This window comes from Triplophysa rosa, linkage group LG8 (genome assembly GCF_024868665.1).
Source record: "Triplophysa rosa linkage group LG8, Trosa_1v2, whole genome shotgun sequence".
In the NCBI taxonomy this organism is placed as follows: domain Eukaryota; kingdom Metazoa; phylum Chordata; class Actinopteri; order Cypriniformes; family Nemacheilidae; genus Triplophysa; species Triplophysa rosa.
The window spans coordinates 4,030,577-4,051,877 of NC_079897.1; the positions used below are offsets into that span (position 1 = coordinate 4,030,577).

The 21,301-nt window shown below is 37.9% G+C and overlaps 1 protein-coding gene across 19 annotated transcripts in view; it reads left to right on the plus strand.

Annotated features, from left to right (window-relative positions):
• rims2a (regulating synaptic membrane exocytosis 2a) overlaps positions 1-21,301 on the plus strand; it is a 169,537-nt gene that overhangs the window by 27,444 nt on the left and 120,792 nt on the right. For 14 of the 19 annotated variants that reach the window (XM_057339824.1, XM_057339833.1, XM_057339835.1 and 11 more), the window contains 3 exons: positions 514-724; positions 2,347-2,358; positions 9,568-9,827. In XM_057339824.1, the coding sequence (XP_057195807.1) occupies positions 514-724; positions 2,347-2,358; positions 9,568-9,827 (483 nt within the window). Of the gene's footprint in view, positions 1-513; positions 725-2,346; positions 2,359-9,567; positions 9,828-13,331; positions 13,920-21,301 lie in introns of those variants that run through there. The other 5 variants (XM_057339825.1, XM_057339836.1, XM_057339842.1 and 2 more) reach the window with 4 other exon arrangements.

Below are 21,301 nucleotides of genomic sequence, written 5' to 3' on the forward strand. Positions count from 1 at the left end.
TATGTAATTATGTACGTTTCATAAACAACGTCAATGCAGACATTTTTACTTCATAATATGCTGGCAAGAAAATATTTATATAGCGCAGTGGATCTCAACTCTTTTTGACTTTTTCTGTAAGACCGCTTTGCAACGATGCACTTTGTGAAAAGCACTTTACAAATAAAATGTACTTGAATGTGAATTGAATTTTCATAAATATGCTATTTATTCATTATACAGTAACTTCATCATTTACACAAGGGTAAGAACATAGTAAACAGAATGGACAAACTGTTAAAATGTGTAACAGGATGAAAATAAAGGTTTGAAGTTAGACATTGTAGGGAAGTGAGTGTCAAGGTATTGTTAGTATTTAAGCGTCTTTTGACATTTTGATATTTTCATAGTGGGAAAAAAACAATAATAAGTGATTAGTGAAAAGTGAGTGAAAAGTCACACCAAAAAGGGGCTACTAGTTTACTGATACTAAACGTTGCTGCTTTCTGATTGGCTGTGTTCTGCTCCCCACAGGAAATTGCACCAGCAATTTGAGAGTTACAAGGATCAGGTGAAGAAAATGGGAGAGGAAGCACAGACCAGCCAGGAACAGAAGGCCGACGCTCCCACCTGCGGTATCTGCCATAAAACCAAGTTTGCCGACGGCTGCGGCCACCTCTGTTCTTATTGCCAAACCAAGTTCTGTGCACGCTGTGGGGGACGAGTTTCACTACGCTCCAACAAGGTACAGCCATAACATCCCACAGATTTGATGCACGTGCTATACTAATATAAGCTATTTTACGGCATACTGTGCCGTATATACTGTACATAATACATGTATGGTTTGCTCCAAGGGTTGTGCACTTACCACAATGACCACAAGATGGCGATACTCCCTCTGTTCCCAGGGGGAAGGCTGTATCAGCCCAGAAACAGCTTATCTAACCTCTTGATGTTTTTTTCCAGTGCAGTCTGCCTCTTGTAAATCATTATACTCAGAGTAATAAACTGCGAGGGGATTGGCTGCAGTAGTACATAACTGTGTGCAAGGGTGTAACTTTGGTTTGAGAAGTGGGGGGGACACAAAATGGGGAAAAATGTTTTTGATTAAATCCCATTTCCTGCATTTACATACGTTTAGGCACTATAGTGATACAAAATTCATGAAATAATGGATTTTCTGCATGAAGTGAGCGAAGTGCGGATGGAGGGCAGCAAGTGATTTTCTCCATAGGGAACTCACAAACGGTTTTGATTGTTTAAATGGATTAAACCATGAAACCACACCGTGTTTCTATTGTGTAGCAAAAGTTGATGTTTATGAAGGAGGAAAATGCGAGTATTGACTGAGAAACAGAGGACAAAATGGTTTGTAAACCTGAATCTGCAGTCGGGAGGAGACGAGCCGGATGACTTTCAAAAACGCTTAACAAGGTTTAATGTACCATAACAACAACCAGGGAAGCCCACATTTCTGTCAAGCCTTGTCATAAACACTAGCTGCTGTTAAAAGAACGAGTCCGATCGTCCATTATACAGCTTAATTAACATAGCCTACCGAAACAACGACTACGCAAAACCAAATTTCTATCAAACTTGAATTGTAATAAACACTAGCTGCTGTTAAAAGAACTAGCACTTATTCCGGGGATAACAATAGTCTCATTAAGCTTGTTTATTTTAAAGAAACCAGATAACGTGGCTCAAGGCAGCGACAAACTGAGAACATAAAACTTTTCTGTTATCGTGTTTATGTTTGATATCAGTTATAAACAAAATGTATTTAATTTGCTTTTCCGTGGTTGTTGTTTTGGTACAATAAACTGTCTCCTTATAATGGATTTTGGGAAAGAAACAATTAGCGCAAGATTTTTTACTTTATCTGTTTAATAAGGGCTCGTTCTTTTAACAGAAGTTAGTATTTATTACAAGTAAGGTTTGACAGACATTTGGGCTTACCTGGTCGTTGTTCAGGTCGATAAGCATAAGTACTTTGAGTTTGTCATTGTCAATTACTATGGAGAAAATCACTTGCTGCCGCCCACGTGATTGAAAACAACCTTTCAGTGAGCTATTTTTAGAGTGTGCACGCGACGCCCGCATCGACACAGGCAGACTGCTCAATCCTACTTCTCCGTGGCGATGACGGCGTGCGGTTAAAAATCATAACAAACAAATTTGAAAGTGGGGGGGACACGAACGGGATTTTGGAAAGGGGAGGGGACACGTCCCCCTTGTCCCCAGTGGAAATTACACGCCTGACTGTGTGTTTATATGTGTGTCTGAATGTTACTCACAGTTGTTTTGTCCTCTTCTGTTTTTGTCTTTCTCTCTTGCTTTTCCTCCTCTGTGGAATTGCAACAGGAGGATAAAATGGTTAGCATCATTTTCCTTGTCTATGTTTTGATATTTAGATGCATCTTGACCGAAGATGTACTTTGTAATGGTGTTGTAAGCGCCCCGTACAAAGTAAACATTTGTATTGCATTTTTATTTTGATCATTAAAGTATCAATAAAATATTTTATAACAGAATATAATTTTTCAAAATATTATTAAAAGTGTTTAAATTGTTGTTTACTGTTTTAAAATAAAATTGACATATTGTTTTATAAACAATACTATATTCGTATACTATTGTTTTCTTTTCTTGATTATTTCATTAACTTTTGCATAATTGTAAAACATAAATTAAATTTCTAATGAGAATTGGCAATGGTATTTCTAAATATGCAGGTTTTGGTTATATTGATATAGATGTAGTACATGGCAGAACCAATAGCAAAGGTAAAACTCACAAATGACATCTGATTTAATATATCAAATGTTTCTCCTAAACAGTAATGTAATTCAGAGGACACCTAATGAAGTCTGACATTTTATGAGTTATAGCCGCAGTTTGTGAAAGTGAGATCTGTGTGTATAGGGAGTTACTGTAAGTCAGAAGCAGGGCCAGTTTGTGATAGATAACACTCCAGTTGAACCTCAGCATCACCATCTGTGCTCAGGGGAACCCGAGATCTCTTCTATTGTACTTCTGGACAAAGAGTTGTTATGTGTGTACTGCTACAACTACTACAATGGACTTGCAGCCAGAATAACATGAAATAACACACACATACAGTACACACATGTATATGCATGCCATACAGCCAGAATAACACAACAACACACACCCATGCACACCATACAGAAAAAAACACACATTCATGCACTCACTCACATACACACAGAAAAACACAAATAACACACACACACACACACACATACAGTACATGCGCATGCACATTACAAACATTGTCATCTAAAAACACAAAATAAAACGCACACATACTGTAACACACACACGTACATGCATATGAGACAGAAAACACACAGACACACGCACACACACACATACACAATCATGCACATCATTTTACAGGAAAAATACAAGATTCTCCTAAAATTCCACAGAAGTAAATTGTTAATGTTGACCTCAATTCTTCTTTACAGTTGCTTATGCTGAGATATCTGACTTTTGGTTAACATTATTGAGATACTCTAAAGAGATCTCAGTTGTGATGTTTCTCTCCTGTGGCAACTGTTCAGTGTGTTATCCTATCAATTTCCGCAGTTCTGTTTGTTAGAAAACTCATCGCTTTCTCGTTCATTTCTCTAAGAGTGGTCTGCCTGGATGCAGTCTGAGGCAATGATGATATGCACTATGTTTGTTTTGTCTGGCCTCGGTAGGATATTGTTTGCTTTAAGTGTCTGGTTCTGCAGGTCTGTTGTGTCTCACTGGTTGTGGAGCTTTTATCCGGTTGCAGCGCTAAAGATAGAATTGCTGGACGCTTTTCGGTGACTGGTTTCTATTTCTGCTCTCTGTGGTTTCCACGATTAACGTTTGAACAGACTCAGCACTTACTGAGAATCTAACCTCACTGACCCATGAATTAGGAGATGGCAGTTTCACAGACAGTGTCTTTTTTATGTAATCCTAGAAGTTGTTGTTTTTGGTTTTATATCTGCACCAACATGCTTAAAGAAAACAGCCTGTTTCAATGTTATTTTTTAATGTTTTAACGTTATTTTCAGCAGTGTTCGTTTCTCTCCAATGATTTATTCAAAAAAGGGTCAGATAAAAGAGGTAAAGTTGTTAGTACTCATTTACATTTTAAAGAGATTGTTGATTTTTCTATGCCAATAATCATTAGGATATTAAGTAAAGATCATGTTCCACGAAGATATTTTGTAAATTTCCTTTCGTAAATATATAAAGACTTTTTGTGAGTGGATGCAGCAAAACCGTGAACAAAAATGGCCGGACACATGCCTAGAAACTTCACTCACTGCTGCCCATTCTTTGGGAATTAGCCACTCAAGTTTGGTATCTATGTTTTCAAATAGTTGTTTCTTGGTTTTCAAATAGTTGTATCTTGGTCAAATATTGTCCTATCCTAACAAACCATACATCAATGGAAAATTGACTTATATTATAACATTTATTAAACCACAATTTATTTCATTAGATGTAAAATGTTTTTAAGGCAGTGCACCTTTAGGTTGAAATGTAGCTTTAGTTTCTCCATCATGATGGCTTTCAGGGGATATTCGGTCAGCGTTCAGACATTGCCTCATGTTTGTCACCAAAGCCCAACTCAGCCGTGCTATCATATTCCAGTGTGTGATGTCCGACAGGTCCCCTCGCCGCACGGGACACCACGAGCTGTAAATATTGATGCCGTCTCAGACAAGATCTCTTTCACTGTCCGTGTTTGAGCAAAAGAAGAAAAGTCTGATGGAAAAGAGCAGATTTCACTGGCTTTTGTGTTAGCGTTGGATGAAATGCCAATAATTGGTGTCTTTTCATTACTGTAAATTCTACTAAACTTTTTTCTTGAAGAAATAGCTAGCACAAGAAAAAAGAACTCGATTTGTAGTTCCAAACCCATACTGTTGTTTCTTCTGTAAAAAAACTGAAGGAGTTTTGAAGTGTGTGTATATTTGTGCATTAAGTTAATGTTATCTTCATCATCATGAATATGGGTGTCTTTTCAGTAGCGCAATAGAGAGAGAGTGCTGTACGTGGGTAATGAGTCAGATTTAGCCTGCTGGAGCTGCGAGTTCACATGCGTCGGTAATGAGACCCGTGTTAGTGATGCTCTAGTGACAAAAACATGATTACGTGCCGTTTAGATCAGTCTGGATCATCAGCCTGCGCAAACAGTGGCTTTTATTTCCCTCTTTATTATCTTTGACAGCTTCCATCTCTGGATTAGCATTTTTTTGCTTAAACAGTAACATAATTTCCACTACAGAAGAAGGATTTGATATCCAACTCCATAGGTCACCTGTCACGCAGGACTTTGGAAGAAAAATACATGTGGAGCTGTCCGTGGTCCTGAAGTATTGACTCCGGTTATTCAGCATTACTTTTTCCCTAGTCGGACCAAACAATATACATAACCAACATGGGTAAGCTAAAAACAGTATTATCTTAAATGTGGAATTGAGATTTAGACATGCTGCATTTTTTTAAATCAAAATGAAAAAGTGCCTGATAATATTGATTCATTGTGTTTTCACAAAGTGGTGGACAAATGGGACTATTTGCATGATTTCCTATAACTTGCTTGTGGTTTTTTAAATTGGTAATTTGGCCTGCATCTTTAACTAATAATAGAGATACTGCTAGACAATGTCATGTACTGGTGAAGAGGAGCTTTACATACAGTATGTTCTTGTCCTCGACATGTCTATTTTTGATTGTGTCGCTGCATAATTCACACATTGTTTAACAGGTTCCTTTCAGCTTCATAGAAAATCAAATGAATATGCATCCAGGCTGTTAGGAGCTGCTAGGATCTAAATATAGAACTTTATTAAATATTCATGATCCACCTGCAGGCAGTCTTTAGCTGGTGAATGATAACTCCCTTCTCATCATGAACTTCTTTAATTTTATCAAACATTTATAAAATATTCAGCACTCCAGGATAGCCGCTCCGATCATGTCGTTGGATACAGTAATAAATGTCTATAAATAAATATAGATATTCTGTATGTTTTACAAATATACAGTACTTCACTAAAGTGTTGTGTCATTTTTAAACCAGATTTGGAATTAGGTGGTTATTATATGTTTGTCAGTGTAAGAGTTTTACGTTTTCACTTTTATGTAAGTGAGTTGTCATAGAAATCTAAAACGTACAGGCCTTTTGTTTTTTTTCATGCAAAACATTTATTTCTTTATTCTTTATGATTTTGGGGTGAAATGTGACCTGGATATGATCTGTTCAGGCCACTCCCAGAAAGATCCTCTGCCATCTGATACCAACGATAGTTCACTCAACACTTTATCAATTTTTCACTGCACGCATCTTTTCGTATGGCCAACATTGACTGACCAAACATTACTCACAATACATTCTGTGTGCAGTCTCTGTTTCACAATCCTCGCTGTGATCTTATCAAACTCCTTTCGAATGATGTGACCTTTTTACTTTATTGCATAATATAAATCTTTATGTGGAATGATAACGGTTTTGTGTATAGGGCCATGTTTTGGTTTAGATGTTATGGAAACTATGATCATTAATTCTAGCTGAGAGAAAGTGTTTTATTCTGACAGACAAGTGTGAATGCATTTAAAATGCAGTGCAAGATGTCACTTTCTGTCTCTAGGCAAAACTCCACCTGTCAAGAAAACCGAAGTGAATAGAAAAAGCTTTTACCAGTAGAACTGAGTATACAAAAAATACTTTTTTGTATTTTAGATATTTATTTTTAGTTCTCCAGTAAAAAAACAAGATATAAGACAAAGTTACAGATTTTTTGCATTGCAGGTGACCTAAATCAATTAAAGTTATGTTTTTTGATAGAAGATCATTCGTTTCAAGTTTTTAGAAGATGTGTGAGACATGATGTTTTCTTGGCTGTATGTTTGTCTGTGATTTGATTGGTTTTGATTTGATTTGACTTATGGTTATTCAGTTGCTAAAAGTGCATTGATACTCAGTTTCTAGGGTGTTGTGTATGGCTGCTTGTGGTTGTTTACTGGCCCGAGTCAATAGAGCCTAATCCCAAAATGCTGGTCCCTACTGTATATCAGTAAGAGAAGATCATCCTTACAAGTTTCTCATAGCGTTATGGGCCAAATGGTTGGTATTGCTCTTTCCTAAAAATACGAATAGTGTAGTGATTTAGGCTGATTTAGGCATCAGGATGATTTATTCTTTAAAGGGGTCATATGACACTGCTAAAACAAATATTATGGTTTGTTTTAGATGTAATACAATGTGTATACACGATTTAAAGTTCAAAAACGCTGTATTTTCCACATACCGTGCATGTTTGTATCTCCTCTTTGCCCCGCCTCTCTGAAACGCACAGATTTTTTCAAAGCTCATCGCTCTGAAAAGTGAGGTGTGCTATGATTGGCCAGTTCACCAGTGCGTAGTGATTGGTCGAATACTGCAAGCGTGTGACGGAAATGTAATGCCTCTTTCCATATTTGGAACATCAGATTCCAAAGCAATTGTACTGACAGGTACGCCCACCTTACTTGCGTATACATGTGGGCGGTCTTAGTCAAATCATACCACAAACTGACGTAGATTTGTGGGGGTGTGGTTACACGAGGCGTTTCAGGCAGGTCTGGGTGAGCATTCGCTTTTAGATAGAATGCATCTTTTGTTCCCACACTTTCATTTTAGCAATTTTACGTGTCTAATACTGTTCATTCATGGGCATCTTATAACACACCAAATACACAGAAAAACACGTATTCGTGCCATATGACCCCTTTAACCCCCTTTAACTCATTTTAAGGAATGAGTTTTTCTCAATTCATGTCCTGTGTCCGCCCATCAAGCATCTGTATGTGTGTCAGTTTTACTGCCAACCTCAATGGGGGCTTGGATGCCAACCGGCTGTTTCTGCAGGGTAAATAACAAGGTCAGACTAATGTGCCCTCCGTGTTGGCTAGACTGAACTTTCGAGAGAGGTACAGATGTGGAGGTTGTGAAGGTAAAATTAGACCCGAGGGACAGAATGAGTGGATGAACATGCCGTGGCCTCTGGATTGTTGAAGAGATTGTTTTAGTGTGAATGCTTGCATGTAATTAAACTCGCAGTTATGACGCTAACGTGTTGTGGGTGGTTTCCAGGGTGTTGCTATGCTGTTGCTATGGTGTTTTGAGAGGTTTTAAGTGCATTGATATACAGGTGTTACAGTGTTGTGTTTGAATGGCTGCACTCCTAAATCTCTACAATAGTCAGGTCACTCACATTGGAGAAAAGATTTAGCTCTGTTTTCTCTCCCAATGTGAGTGTATGTGTCAAGATCGGTGGTGGACAGAACCCAGGCACAGACAGAAGGAAGGGGTAAACAAAACAGACTTTAATGGGGGACAAACACAATAACCAAAAATGCTTTAAAAGACAAAGAAAAACTTCCCGCAATGGGGCAAAACAGAAACCAAGGACCACTAAAACAACTCACTTCTATAAACAGGTTCACGGACAAGGCAAGACTGAGACGCGGGACCAAGGGGTCACACAAAACATACCAAACACAACGAAGCGCACAGGACAATGAAACATGAGGCATTTTAAAGGGAACACAAACGAGGGATAATGACACAGGGCAGGTGAGAAACATTAGACATGGCAGGGAAGCAATACTGGAAACGAGAGGGGCGGGGCCAATGACGAGACACGAGAAAGCACATGAGATGTAAAAACGTAAACAACTCATGGCTTTCTCACATAAAACCTAAGGGCTCTGTTCCGATCCTGCCACACGACTAGAAATTCAAAAACAAGAGGGCAGGACCGTGACATTATGTGTGTTTTTTATTTAAATGGTCATTTAGAAGTATTCACCTTTTGTTAAATAGACTTACAGACAGTACAGTACAGATTTGTGCACAATATTATATTATTTACCTGCATAATAATATTTTTCCTTCACTGAAAAAAAATATGTGATCAAATAATGCCAACATATATTTTTACATTAACTCATAAGTCAACTAATTAAAAAATTGACTTATTTAACTTATCAGCTTATTTTAATTGTATTTATAGAATTGTATTCCGTTTTAATTTTTATTTTATCATATATATATATATATATATACAGTATATATATTAAGTTACTTATAACTAGTCATAATATGAAATAATAAGTTCTAATGATTTGTACAGACAATTTGAAATGCTTCTACATTTAAGGCAGAATTTTTACAGTGTAAGAATTTATGGTTTCCTGTAGTTAGCCAGTTAAGTTTTTTTTAATAGGGACATTCTGCTAAACTTTTTTTTTCGGATGATTTCTGCAACATTTAAAGTATGGCTTTTAATCAAAACATGTTTCATTATTTATCGTTTAGTGCAAACCTTTTGGTTTCATCAGTTCTTGCAGAAATTATGTTTCAAGTGGAACACTGGCACCATCATCACTATTTGTTGTGGGACTTGCGTAAAAGTTTCTTACCACCTGCACAAAGTTCCAATACTCACATTGATCATATTTATTTGGCTCTATAAAACGCCTCTGATTCAGGTTCTTGCATCCTGACTTCTGTTCTCTTGCTCTCAGGTGATGTGGGTTTGCAACCTGTGCCGAAAACAACAAGAGATCCTCACCAAGTCCGGGGCCTGGTTCTACAGCGGGGGTCCTGAGGCCACCCTGCCTTCGGGTGCGAGTGATCCCCATCGTCGCCACGAAGAGGCTCCACAAGAGAAGAAGGCCAAACTGCAGGAAGCTTCCCTTCTGTACCAAGGGCCGCCAGGGGACCGCACCAGAGGCCCAGGACTCCCTCGCCAGGCGTCCCTCAACAACGACACGCTGACCAACAGGTGGGTGGCCACATTATTCTTTGGCTTGCAGCTGATGTTTTTAAAGGATGGGAAAGTAAAATATGCATCTATTTTGATTTTGGTGTTTTGGTAATGTTGCTGACACTACTTTGACTTTTTATTGAATTAAGGGGACAGTTCACCCCAAAATAAACATTTTATTATCACCACCTCATATTACAGTTTAGGCATTAAATCTGGGCATCTAATTTCAAATAAGGATATAAGTATTCTGTTGATATACAACAACATCTGTAACAAACACTGCATTTGTACAGTTTCCATCTGTTTCAGCCTTTTATCATTGCTAATGTGGAGCAGAACAGTCTGGACAGGTAAATAACCATCAGTAATTTATGATGAAACCTGCTCTTGAACAAATGCAGGCAGTCATAACACATTTGTCAAACATTACGCCCCTAATCGGCGTGGAGATGCTAATTCACAGAAGGCGGGTGTGATTCCACCTTTAACCACTAGGTGGTGATAATTCTGTGTCTTGGCATCAAACACTTTCCCTCCTTTTCTAAGATATCTCTATCAGCTTCATTGCTCAGGGGTTAGAGGTCAGATGTCTCTGTAGAAACAGATGTCCGCTCCCTTGAATCTGTGACGTCCGCAGTGCTTGGATTTGATTTTCCATTCGTGAAAACCTGGGGAGGCAGAGGAATGTTGGGCCTTGTGCCACAGGGATGAGGCTGATCTCACCTGCAGTTCGATTATATGTGTTTGTATTGACGCCCACTAAACAAAATCTTGAACAGGAGGTTATGTGGATTTTTGGAGGCTGAGCCTTTTGAAAGTGGGAAGGTTGATGGCGGCTTGTGTATATAATATTCACATGCATTTGCCTTTGCACCCTTTCTGTGTTTTATCAACATTTTGTAACACGAATGACATATTTTGTACACTGGTGTCTCCGGCCAGGGTTGCCAAGTCTGAGGTTTTCCCACTAAATTGGGCTACTTTTATACTCTTGCTGTGGTTTGTTTTTTATTCCGCAGGTTAAAGGTGGAAAGATTTTGTTTAGCATTTGTCATTTTAAAGGTAAAATTAAGTTATTTATGATACAGACTATATTACGATTACTACTGTACAGTGAATTTCTAGACGAAACTGTGCGTAATGCATAAAAGTGACTGTGAATTATGTACATTTTAGGTATAGGTAAAGTTAAGTTTTAGTTTTGGTATCTGGGGTCGTTGGGCCAGTTTTGATTGGCCATTGGGCTGTTTTTTTTTCAAATCTGGCAACCCTGTCTCCAGGTTTTTTACCTGGCAGATGTCCATGAAGGCTCAGGACAGCCACAACAGGTGAAGTTTAAAGGGATAGTACACCCAAAAAATGAAGATTCTGTCATAATTACTCAAGTTGTTAATTTCTTTGTTTGGTTGAACACAAAGAAAGATATTTGGAAGAATGTTAGCAACTGAGATTTCTGTGGCACTATTGACTACCATAGTAGAAAGAATTATTGCTTTTTTTTGTTCTTTTGAACACAACAACTTAAGGTCAAATCATTTATGACAGAATTTTCATTTTTGGGTGAACTATCCCTTTAAGCTGCTCTCATGAATGTATCCTGACATCTCCTTTAGAACCAAACAGAAGTTCCCGACTGAGAAATGTATTAAAAAGTTAACACTGTTTTTTATTGGATCAGTTCGTTTCTCGTGTTCTGTTACTAAACTCTCTGTCTGTCTGATGCGTTATCCCCAAAAGGTTAGATGTTAAAAATGTGTCTGCCATATGGCAGCATCTGATTTGTTCAGCGTTGCATAACAGCCTGTGTTATAGTTCTATATTGGCTTGACTTACAGTAACAGTAGTGCATGTTTAATGTGAAGAGCTGAACAAAAAAAAACAAAAAGTTGAGTTCACCCAAGAATGAAAAATCTTGCCTCAAATTGATTCATTATGCAATGTGAAAGCACACAGGTCTGATTTTTCTTTTTTTCAGTGAATAAGGGTTTATATTACAGTCTTTTGCTCTCCTAAAACTATATTTTGAGAGGCATGACAGTTTTCATTTATGGGGTTACTGTGACTTTAAATCTGGAGGTTATTGCGATGACAGGGGGTGTTTTCAGGTTAACCGCTGCCACGGTGGATAAGACCGGCCCGACCGTTCACCGGAAGAATGTGTTAAACAGTTTGATGCCCAGGAATGGTGCTCAGGATATCACTGAAAAGCACTTCCATTAATCTTGAAGAATGTTTAAATTAACTCTGATTCTCCTCTGCTGAAAAACTGCTGACAGACTATTTATATCCTGAAATAATGTGAGAAGAGCCTATAATTTGTCTTGGTCTCCGAGGTGCCGTCGCAGCGAGAGCTCAGACGCGGCACGATTGCGGGTGAAACTGCTGGATGAAACAATAATAATTACATTGGGATTTGAATTTAATTACCGCCGTAATGTTTCCCTGGATTTCATCTCCTCCCCATCATCTATAAAATCCATTAGTGTTGTTTTATTGGAGTTGGATGCGATGTGATGCCATAGGTTGCTCAGCAGACAACTTTGATTGTTTTAGTGCTGAAGTTAGTTTGACAAATGTAGGGTTGGGCACTGATCTTGTTATCGCTGCATAATACTGCAGTATAGACAGACTGGCCTGAGGCATTTCGGCTTGTTTGTTATAGACTGTTTCAGTAGTATCGTATGACGTCACTGGGTTTAATGCTCTTGGGTTAGTGTTATGTTTAAAGAGCTGATGTTGTGATATGAAGGTTTTGTCTGGAGACAGTTGTTAGGAGAATGAAAGATGCACCTGCAGGAATTCACTATCAGCATTCTGATCTCACACCTGCTTGACCTTTAGACATTTAAAGACAAAATGCTGGTAATGTTCTTTTTTTTTGCTGATCCATAAACACTTGAATTGTTTTTTTAATCTATTGGCCCATTCATTCATTAATGTACAGTTACAGTACATTACAGTACTTTACAGTTGCTTACTTTTTATAGTTCCTAACTATTAAGAATGTTAAATTATTATACTTTTTAAATTATTTTTTATTAAAATACAATTTTGTATTGCCTTTTAACATAATATTTTACTTCAAATTGAATAAATTGAATAATTATTATATTCTATTATATAATATATTACCATTAATCCTGTTCATTTTATATTTGTATTACATATATTGTCTTTTAAAATGTTATATGTTACTTCAAATAGTAAATTTAATAATTATTATATTATTTATTTACATTCAAACCATTCATTATATATTATACTGTTATTCTTGTTTTAATAGAGATACAGCTCTGTTTTTTTAGGTTGCATCATGTTACTCATCATAGATGTTGTTTCTTAGCGGAGTGCTGCTGTCTTTAGAGACTTTGTGAGATTTTTTGGGTCAGACTACATGTTTAAAAGCTTTGTGTCGCATCTTCCGGGCGGTGCGATCCACACCAGAGTGTTTTCGTTCCCACACATCTCATCAAGTATCCACGCACAATAGTGCATCTCCCCACAGAAAACCCTGATTGATGTGGGACAGAAAGCGCCCCCATCCCCCTCCACCCCACGCCACATGCGCTGTTAGAGGATGTGTAGTGCTGCTCTGTTCCTCCTGATGGCTGTTAGACCGGAGAGAAATTCCTGACAGCAGCATCTCCTGCGCGCTTGGACCGTACAGCATCCGGATACGCTTGCGTGCGTTTGCGTGGATGTTCATCATCGCGAATAGATACGGGGGATCTCGGTGCGTCGCGTTTTAGGATGCGTCGGGAAGCATCGGAAGCGTATTCTCTTAAATTCGGACCACAATGACCGCGAGAGCCGGTGTCGGTCCGCTCTCATCTCCCGAGCGCACGTTTTATCCGGATCAGAAGACATCGGGAACTTGAATCGTGTTTATGTTGCGCTGGAGATGCTGCGCGTCCGGAGCGAGGCGCGCCGGTGGAGTTTCGCTTGAAGGGAACAGGGAATATACGCAGGATAACGGAGAGGGAAAATGCAGTTTGAGACATTGCGTCAGTTCTGTAGCTCGGTTTTATCGCATTTTAATGGGGCTTTCACGTCTCCGCAGAATATCCTGCAGACGGAGCTGCTGGAGCAGGCGCTCGGCAGTATCGGGTGAGTTCATAACGCACCAGAAGTCACTCGATTTGCATTTCTACAAGGAAATAGCGGCACAAGAATAGCGTGACGGTTTAAGGTGAAAGGATATAACGTTTGTTTCTCGGTCACATGTAACGTGGCTTTAGTTCTGTGCGATTCAAACGCCGCATCCGTTGTCATGACACTCAGCACGCTTGTGGGTAAGAGCACACACCGTCTTTGCAGTACATGTACAGTAGATGCGAGAAGGAAAGGACCAATCCCAATTCAGTATAGAAATAACGCAATAAAAACGCAATTTACAATTTTAGGATGCAAATATAACAAGAATATTACTGCAGTTATCGTTTGATATGGGAATATATAAAAATTGACTGAAGTTCTAAAGTTTCATAACTTTGGTGTTAAAAAACTGGATGTCAGTGGATAATGCACACTTCTTGTTTAAATTATGAGTATTTTGTAAAATACGAGTTCATGTAACAAAAAAAATGGTGTATTTTATCACATACTCAGTTAACAGCTCCAGGTCAATTGATTGAATCTCTGTTCCAACACACTTTCATGGCAATTCATAACTCTTTAGGTTTAAGTGAATTGTTGGATAATTTATCTGTGTGATCTGCTTTAGCCCTTTAGATGTTTAGGGATGGACCTTCGTGCTTTCTTTTTTCTGATTCTTTTAAGTGTTTCATCGCATTGTCTCGTAAAATAATCACGTTTTCCTGTGAGATCAGATTATCCGTATAATATTTTTTTCTCTACAGTGGTCCTCACACTTTAGTGATTATTTGCAATACAATTAATTTAATGAATAATAAAATGTCTAATAATAAACGCAATAAAACTGAGTAAATATTGTAGGATTGAGGCTTTTTTAACAGAAGATGGAATGTGCTGTACTAATTTGTGTCATGTTAAGTGGAAACAACGTCCATTACATCATCATTCATCTTTTTGTAACAGATTTCTGCAAGTTTTCAGAACATTTTCGATTGAAGAGGGCTTGTAGTGGTACTTCACCTCACTAAATGTTTCTACTGAAGGGTGCAAATGCCTTTGAGTCCTTTCAACTGAATCGTGTGTTTTTTATGCAGTTTAAACATCAACCCATCTTTTCACTCCAGGAATGTACAGCACAAACCCCTTCCCATGCCAGCACAAACACACACTCAGCAAATCGGCACGCTAGACTTCGCTCGCACCAGGGGCTCAGTGCAAGCATCACTTGTTCTTTGCTTATGCTCATTTTCACATGCGTTTTGAAGCCTCGATCGGATGAGGCGAGGTGTGGCTGCCAACTTCCGTTGTTTGCAGAATTGCACTGACTGCATTTTACAGAAACATCAAACTGAGGTGATGATAAAATCACAAAACATCCGACATGGGAATAGTGTTTGATGACTTTTTGTCTTAACAAAATAGTTCATGCAAAAAAGAATCGTTTTTTAAATTTATTTAAAGGGACAGTTCACCCAAAAATGAAGATACTGTCATCATTTACTCACCCTCTTGACATTTCAAACCGGTGCGCCTTATTTCTACCGCGGAACACAAAAGAAGATATTTTGAAGAATGTTGGTGTGCTGACACCCATTCAATTTTGTATGGACACAAAACCAATGCAGGTGAATGGATGCCGGTTAGCAACATTCTTCAAATGATCTTTTTTTGTGCTTTATGGAGATGCTGATTTCATTTTCCAGCAGGACTTGGCACCTGCCCACACTGCCAAAGGTACCAAAAGCTGGTTCAATGACCATGGTGGTACTGTGCTTGATTGGCCAGCAAACCCGCCTGACCTGAACCCCATAGAGAATCTATGATGAGAGACACCAGACCCAACAATGCAGATGACCCGAAGGCCGCTATCAAAGCCAACCTGGGCTTCCATTACACCTGAGCAGTGCCACAGGCTGATTGCCTCCATGCCACGCCGCATTGATGCAGTAATTCATGCAAAAGGAGGCCCAACCAAGTATTGAGTGCATAGAAATGTACATACTTTTCAGAAGATTTTGTTTAAAATCTCCTTTTTTTATTGATCTTATGTAACATTGTAATTTTCTGAGACACTGAATTTTGGGTTTTCATTATCTGTAAGCCATAATCATCAAAATTTCAAGAAATAAAGGCTTGAAATATTTCACTCTATGTGTAATGAATCTATATAATATGGGTTTCACTTTCTGAAATGAGTGACAAAAAATATTGACCTTTTTCACGATATTCTAATTTTTTATGTCTTTAATTTTTTTATGTAATGTTCATATGATGTTTCGCACAAAACAGAACATTGTACAATTTTTTTTGTAATTTGTGTTTTTAGTTCATAGTAAACATTGGGCAAAGAGCCTAATATGTCATCGCAAAAATGTCTTTCGTTATGGCTTCCTCCTGTAGCCAAAATCTGTCCTTAGGGAACGGTTACTTCGCCGTCTGCCAAAACCGGAGCCCTTATTCAAAGATTAGTCCAACTGTGTTTTTCCTGCTCTAGTTGGACTCCATCAAGGCCTCAGAGATGCTCTGTATGTGGCCGGGCAGCTGCTCTCAAAAACTGTTGCAAACACATGGGCAGAGGGTTACTATTCTCTGCTGACACTTGATTTTAGTGCTTAAGACAAATGAGTGTTTTTTAAAAATGATGCTCTCAAAGCTGGAGTGCAGAATTAGTGATTTGCAAGCTGCATTTGTATGGTGACCATGATGATGGTGTTATATAAACTTACAAAATTACCTCTGATGTGGGTGTACTTTTAAGGGAAATGATGTGTGCTCATCCAAAATATCTTTGTTTATTGGATAGACAGGAGGAAACAAATAGACTCTCATATTTATCTGATCTTTAATATTTGTGACCGTATTTTCTTTCAGTATGACCATGTGCTTACATTTTGCTTAACAGTTTTTTGGTCTGCAGAAATAGAGTGAGAGAGCGATGCAGAGGAGCGATAAATCATAATTGAAGTTTCTATTAGATGGAATATCCCTTCCCACTACCCCGGTCTTTCGTGAGGCTGCGTCGCCATGGCAACATTGTTTGATCAATGCTGTGGGTGATGCGTTAGACAGGAAGACCTGTGGGGGAGAGCGAGAGAGGGATGTCCCCCGCACAGAGACGCAGAGAAAGAACAGCAGGATTATTGTGGGCTTATTTACGAGGCTTCTGTAAACTCTGTCTGAGATTTCTGGGAAAATGATGCAGGTGTACTGTATAAATTGTGAATCTTAGAAAATAGGAATGTTAACAAACAACTTTTTGGAGGGAGACATTTTGTGAAACTATTGGTCATGTCTCCTTTCAAAAAAAAGCTTTGTCAATGTATCCTGGACATTTACAATTTTTCACTATGATAATGCTTTTTGTAAAAACTTTACACTAAGATAACGCCGTTTTGTGTATCATTCCTCTGCATTGATATACTTTTGTGAATAAGAAGTAGAGAGATACGACACGTTTGTCCTTTTTGTGTTTATTAAATGTTTGTCAAAGTGTTCAAAGTGTTCAAAGTGTGCAGACCCGCTGCTTATTTATATTCTTAAAGCGATAGTTTACCCAAAAATCAAAATTCTGTCATTGTATGCTCATCCTCTTGTAATTTCAATCATGTATGACTTTCTTCCCGCAGAATACAGTAGAAGATATTTAGAAGAATGTTGGTAACCAAACAACGGCGGTACACATTGGTTTTGCGTCTAATAGAAATGAACGGGTGGCATAAATAAAATATCTTCTTTTGTGTTCTGCAGAAGAAAGAAAGTCATACAGGTTTGAAATGACAAGAGGGTGAGTAAATAATGACAGACATTTTTTGGGTGAACTATCCCTTTTAAAGAAGACCTACTGTGTATGATAATTTAATTCAGAAAACAAAACAAAATAGGGTTGTCAGTGGTTTCACAGTTTGTGTGAGCCTCCTGAATTTAAATCTCAGTCAGGCTTTGAAATACAGCTTCACGACATACTGTACGGTACATCCAGTGAGAGGAGGGAGGGAGGGAGACAGAGACCAGTGCTGGTATTTCTCAGTACCGAGTATGTTTTGCAGAGACATCTGCACTCTTTCATGCTCCGCAGGCACAAGTGATTCTTTGAAAGGATGATGAGAGTTTGTTTGTGAGAGGACGGCAGTGGAAAGCTCTAATGGCAGAGAGCTCTTCCTGGTATTAAAACTCATTCTTTTGAATCGGTTGACCTCTCATAGGACTTAGGCCTTCAGCCAGCTGTGACACACTCCATTCAGCTTGTGTTTTTAATAGCGGACCACATTTTTTTATGCTCAGGGGTTACTCTTGCATGCCTTGATGGACTTCTCCTTAATGTTTATTTTAATAAAATGCGGACATTATGGAGTGCATACAAAGGTCTAGAAATTTGTTTATATTTGATCACAAATTTTGATATCTTAGCAAATCTGACAGCAGTTTGAGACATCTTTTGAAACTCTAGAGGAGACATATGAAATGTCTAGGGTCATTTTAGAAGCAAGAGATCTCACTGGACCTCATTGGATCTTTGTGGAAAACTGTTTGTTGTGTAGCAGATTTAGACCCAAATATGTCATCGTTACAGAATCTCAAACACCTCATTCAGTTGCTAATATTTATCTTTTTGGCGGTGGAGGCTCACAAACCTGTGACATCCCATTAAGGTCTGACCTCCGAGATGTTTTTCTCACGTTGGTCAGCCAGATTTTTTTTAGCCTTGGATATCGATTTTTTAAAAGCTTCTTATCAAAGCTTCTGAACAATTGTTAACAGGTTCCTAAAGCTGTTATCAAGAATCCAATTATGTTGCCAATTACATCATTGATTCTTGCAGTTATCGATTAAACAGGCAAAATATCTGATCTGAAAAAAAAACATTTTGAGGGCCAGCAGACAATACATTATACGGACACGGATATAAATATGAATTAAATTTACACACAATGGAAGCTTATAATAATGCTTTATAATTGGAGATGTCTGGAAATGTGAATTTAACATTTTTTTTTTCAGCCCATGTAGAGATAACATAAAGTAAAGTAACCTGTAGTTTTATGTTTCAAACTGAGATGGCGATATATATGGAAGGCAAATCCTGCCAAATTTAAATAAATAAATTAAACGATGAAAATGAAACCAGATTAACAATTTCATTATACATAACTGTGCCCACAATATGTGCCAAAATAAAATAAAAAATAAAATGAAATTATTTCATTTTCATTTAAATTTTTACACTGACAATGCGTTGTCCCTGTCAAATTGAAAAAGAAAATGCAATTGGTGATTTGACATTTCATTTTCACTAAAATCTCGAGGCAAGACTGCCAATATGAAAATGAAAAGGCAAATGTGAAAAAGAAATTGCAAAAACATTTTTTTACAAAGGTTTTATTAATGTTCACTCAATAATACTGACACAATTCAAATTAAAATGTAAACTTTGATTTTCATTTTATTTTCTCTTCTCTTTTATTTCATTTTCGGTTTGAGGTTGATAAGGTGTGTTTAACCTCACGCGCGTGGTGCGCAGACAATTCGCTTACGGTATCACGAGAGCGGCTCATATGTGTTTAAATCAGTTCATTCATTATGATTATGAGCCAATCGTTATACGAAGCGCTGCACTATGTTATGAATGCATGTTTTAAATAATGATGTGCCTGTTTAAATTCCTCCTTGAAGTTCAGCTGTCATAGCAAAAAACATCTAATACGCACAGCACTATTAATTCATTCGGATGTTTTTTTTGTCCCACGGCGCGGTGACACAGGCCTGCACTTAATAGTGTTGTAGGTATTAGATGTTTTTTTGGTATGACAGCTGAACTTCAAGGAGGTCATTTTAACAGGTGCATAATTTAAAACATGCATTCATATAGTGCAACGCTTCGTATAACGATTGGCTCATAATCATAATGAATGAACTGATTTAAACACATATGAGCCGCTCTCGTGATACCGTAAGCGAATTGTCTGCGCACCACGCGCGTGAAGTTAAACACACCTTATCAATATTGTGCTGAGAAAGATCGCTTTGTTTATGTTTTCTTAAAAGCAGTCGCAGTGTAATGATGATAGCGTGCTCGGGCATGTTTCAGGGCACGCTAGAGATACAGGCTATCCAATGCTTTAGTTTGTTCGCCTGTTAACTTATCAGAGATGCAGAACACCACACTACAACTTTTCGGTATTGCACCAGGCACAGTCATCGTGATCATTACAAAGAGCTAAGGCCAAGCGCCTGACAAGGTCTACACACGTTCGTTCGGATAAACGGATATGACGTTTTTGTGGGCGTTCCCAGTAATGCAGACGCTCATCCACACCCACTGATTAACTTGTAATTTGCATGACTTTGAACAAGAAAACGAAATAAAAGAGAAGAGAAAATAAATTGAAAATCAAACTTTACATTTTAATTTGAATTGTGTCAGTATTATTGCGTGAACATTAATAAAACCTTTGTAAAAAAGTTTTTACAATTTCTTTTTCACATTTGCCTTTTCATTTTCATATTGGCAGTCTTGTCTCGAGATTTTAGTGAAAATTAAATGTCAAATCACCAATTGCATTTTCTTTTTCAATTTGACAGGGACAACGCATTGTCAGTGTAAAAATGAAAATGAAAATAAAATAATTTCATTTTATTTTTCAATTTGGCACATATTGTGCGCACGCAGTTGTGTATAATGAAATTGCTAATCTGGTTTTCATTTTCATTTTCATCGTTTAATTAATTTATTTAAATTTGGCAGGATTTGCCTCCCATAGATATAGACAAAATTAGCAAAATTATGTATTGCATTAATGGCAGTGGAAGAACAGGTGATGGGATGTACGGTTAAGATTAGGATCGCTTAATTATTCCTTATTAATATTTTTTCTAGATTGTAGAATAATAAAAACTCATCGAAACAATTATGTGATAAGAGTTACAGTATGTTTTGACTAGAAAACTAAAACAAATCAAATCTATGTTAGTGTCTTCAAAGTAGATTTCAATTGCCTTGAATTTGTAGAATTGGCATTTTATCAGCCAGTTTCTTCAGGTCTCACCATGAGTGTCATGACTCTGCTTCTTCATGTCTTGTTTATTCTTGGTCTTGTAGCAGAGCCATGACAAAGCCTTAGGTTTTATGTGGAGAGAGAGATTATTGTCCTTTCGGCCTTCCATACTCTTTCTCTCCGGTCCGCGTCTTTGTTCCCGCCATCTCGTTTCCTTGTTATCTTTCCCTGAGTGTTTTATTACCCACACCTGCCCTGTGTTAATTATCCCTCGTTTGTATTCCCTATATAATACCCTCATGTTTCATTGTCCTGTGTCGGTCATTGTATGTGCATGTTGTCCTGTGGATCGTTCCTGTTCTTACCCTGTGTCTGTTGGATTTTGTGAGTGTTTCCCGGTTT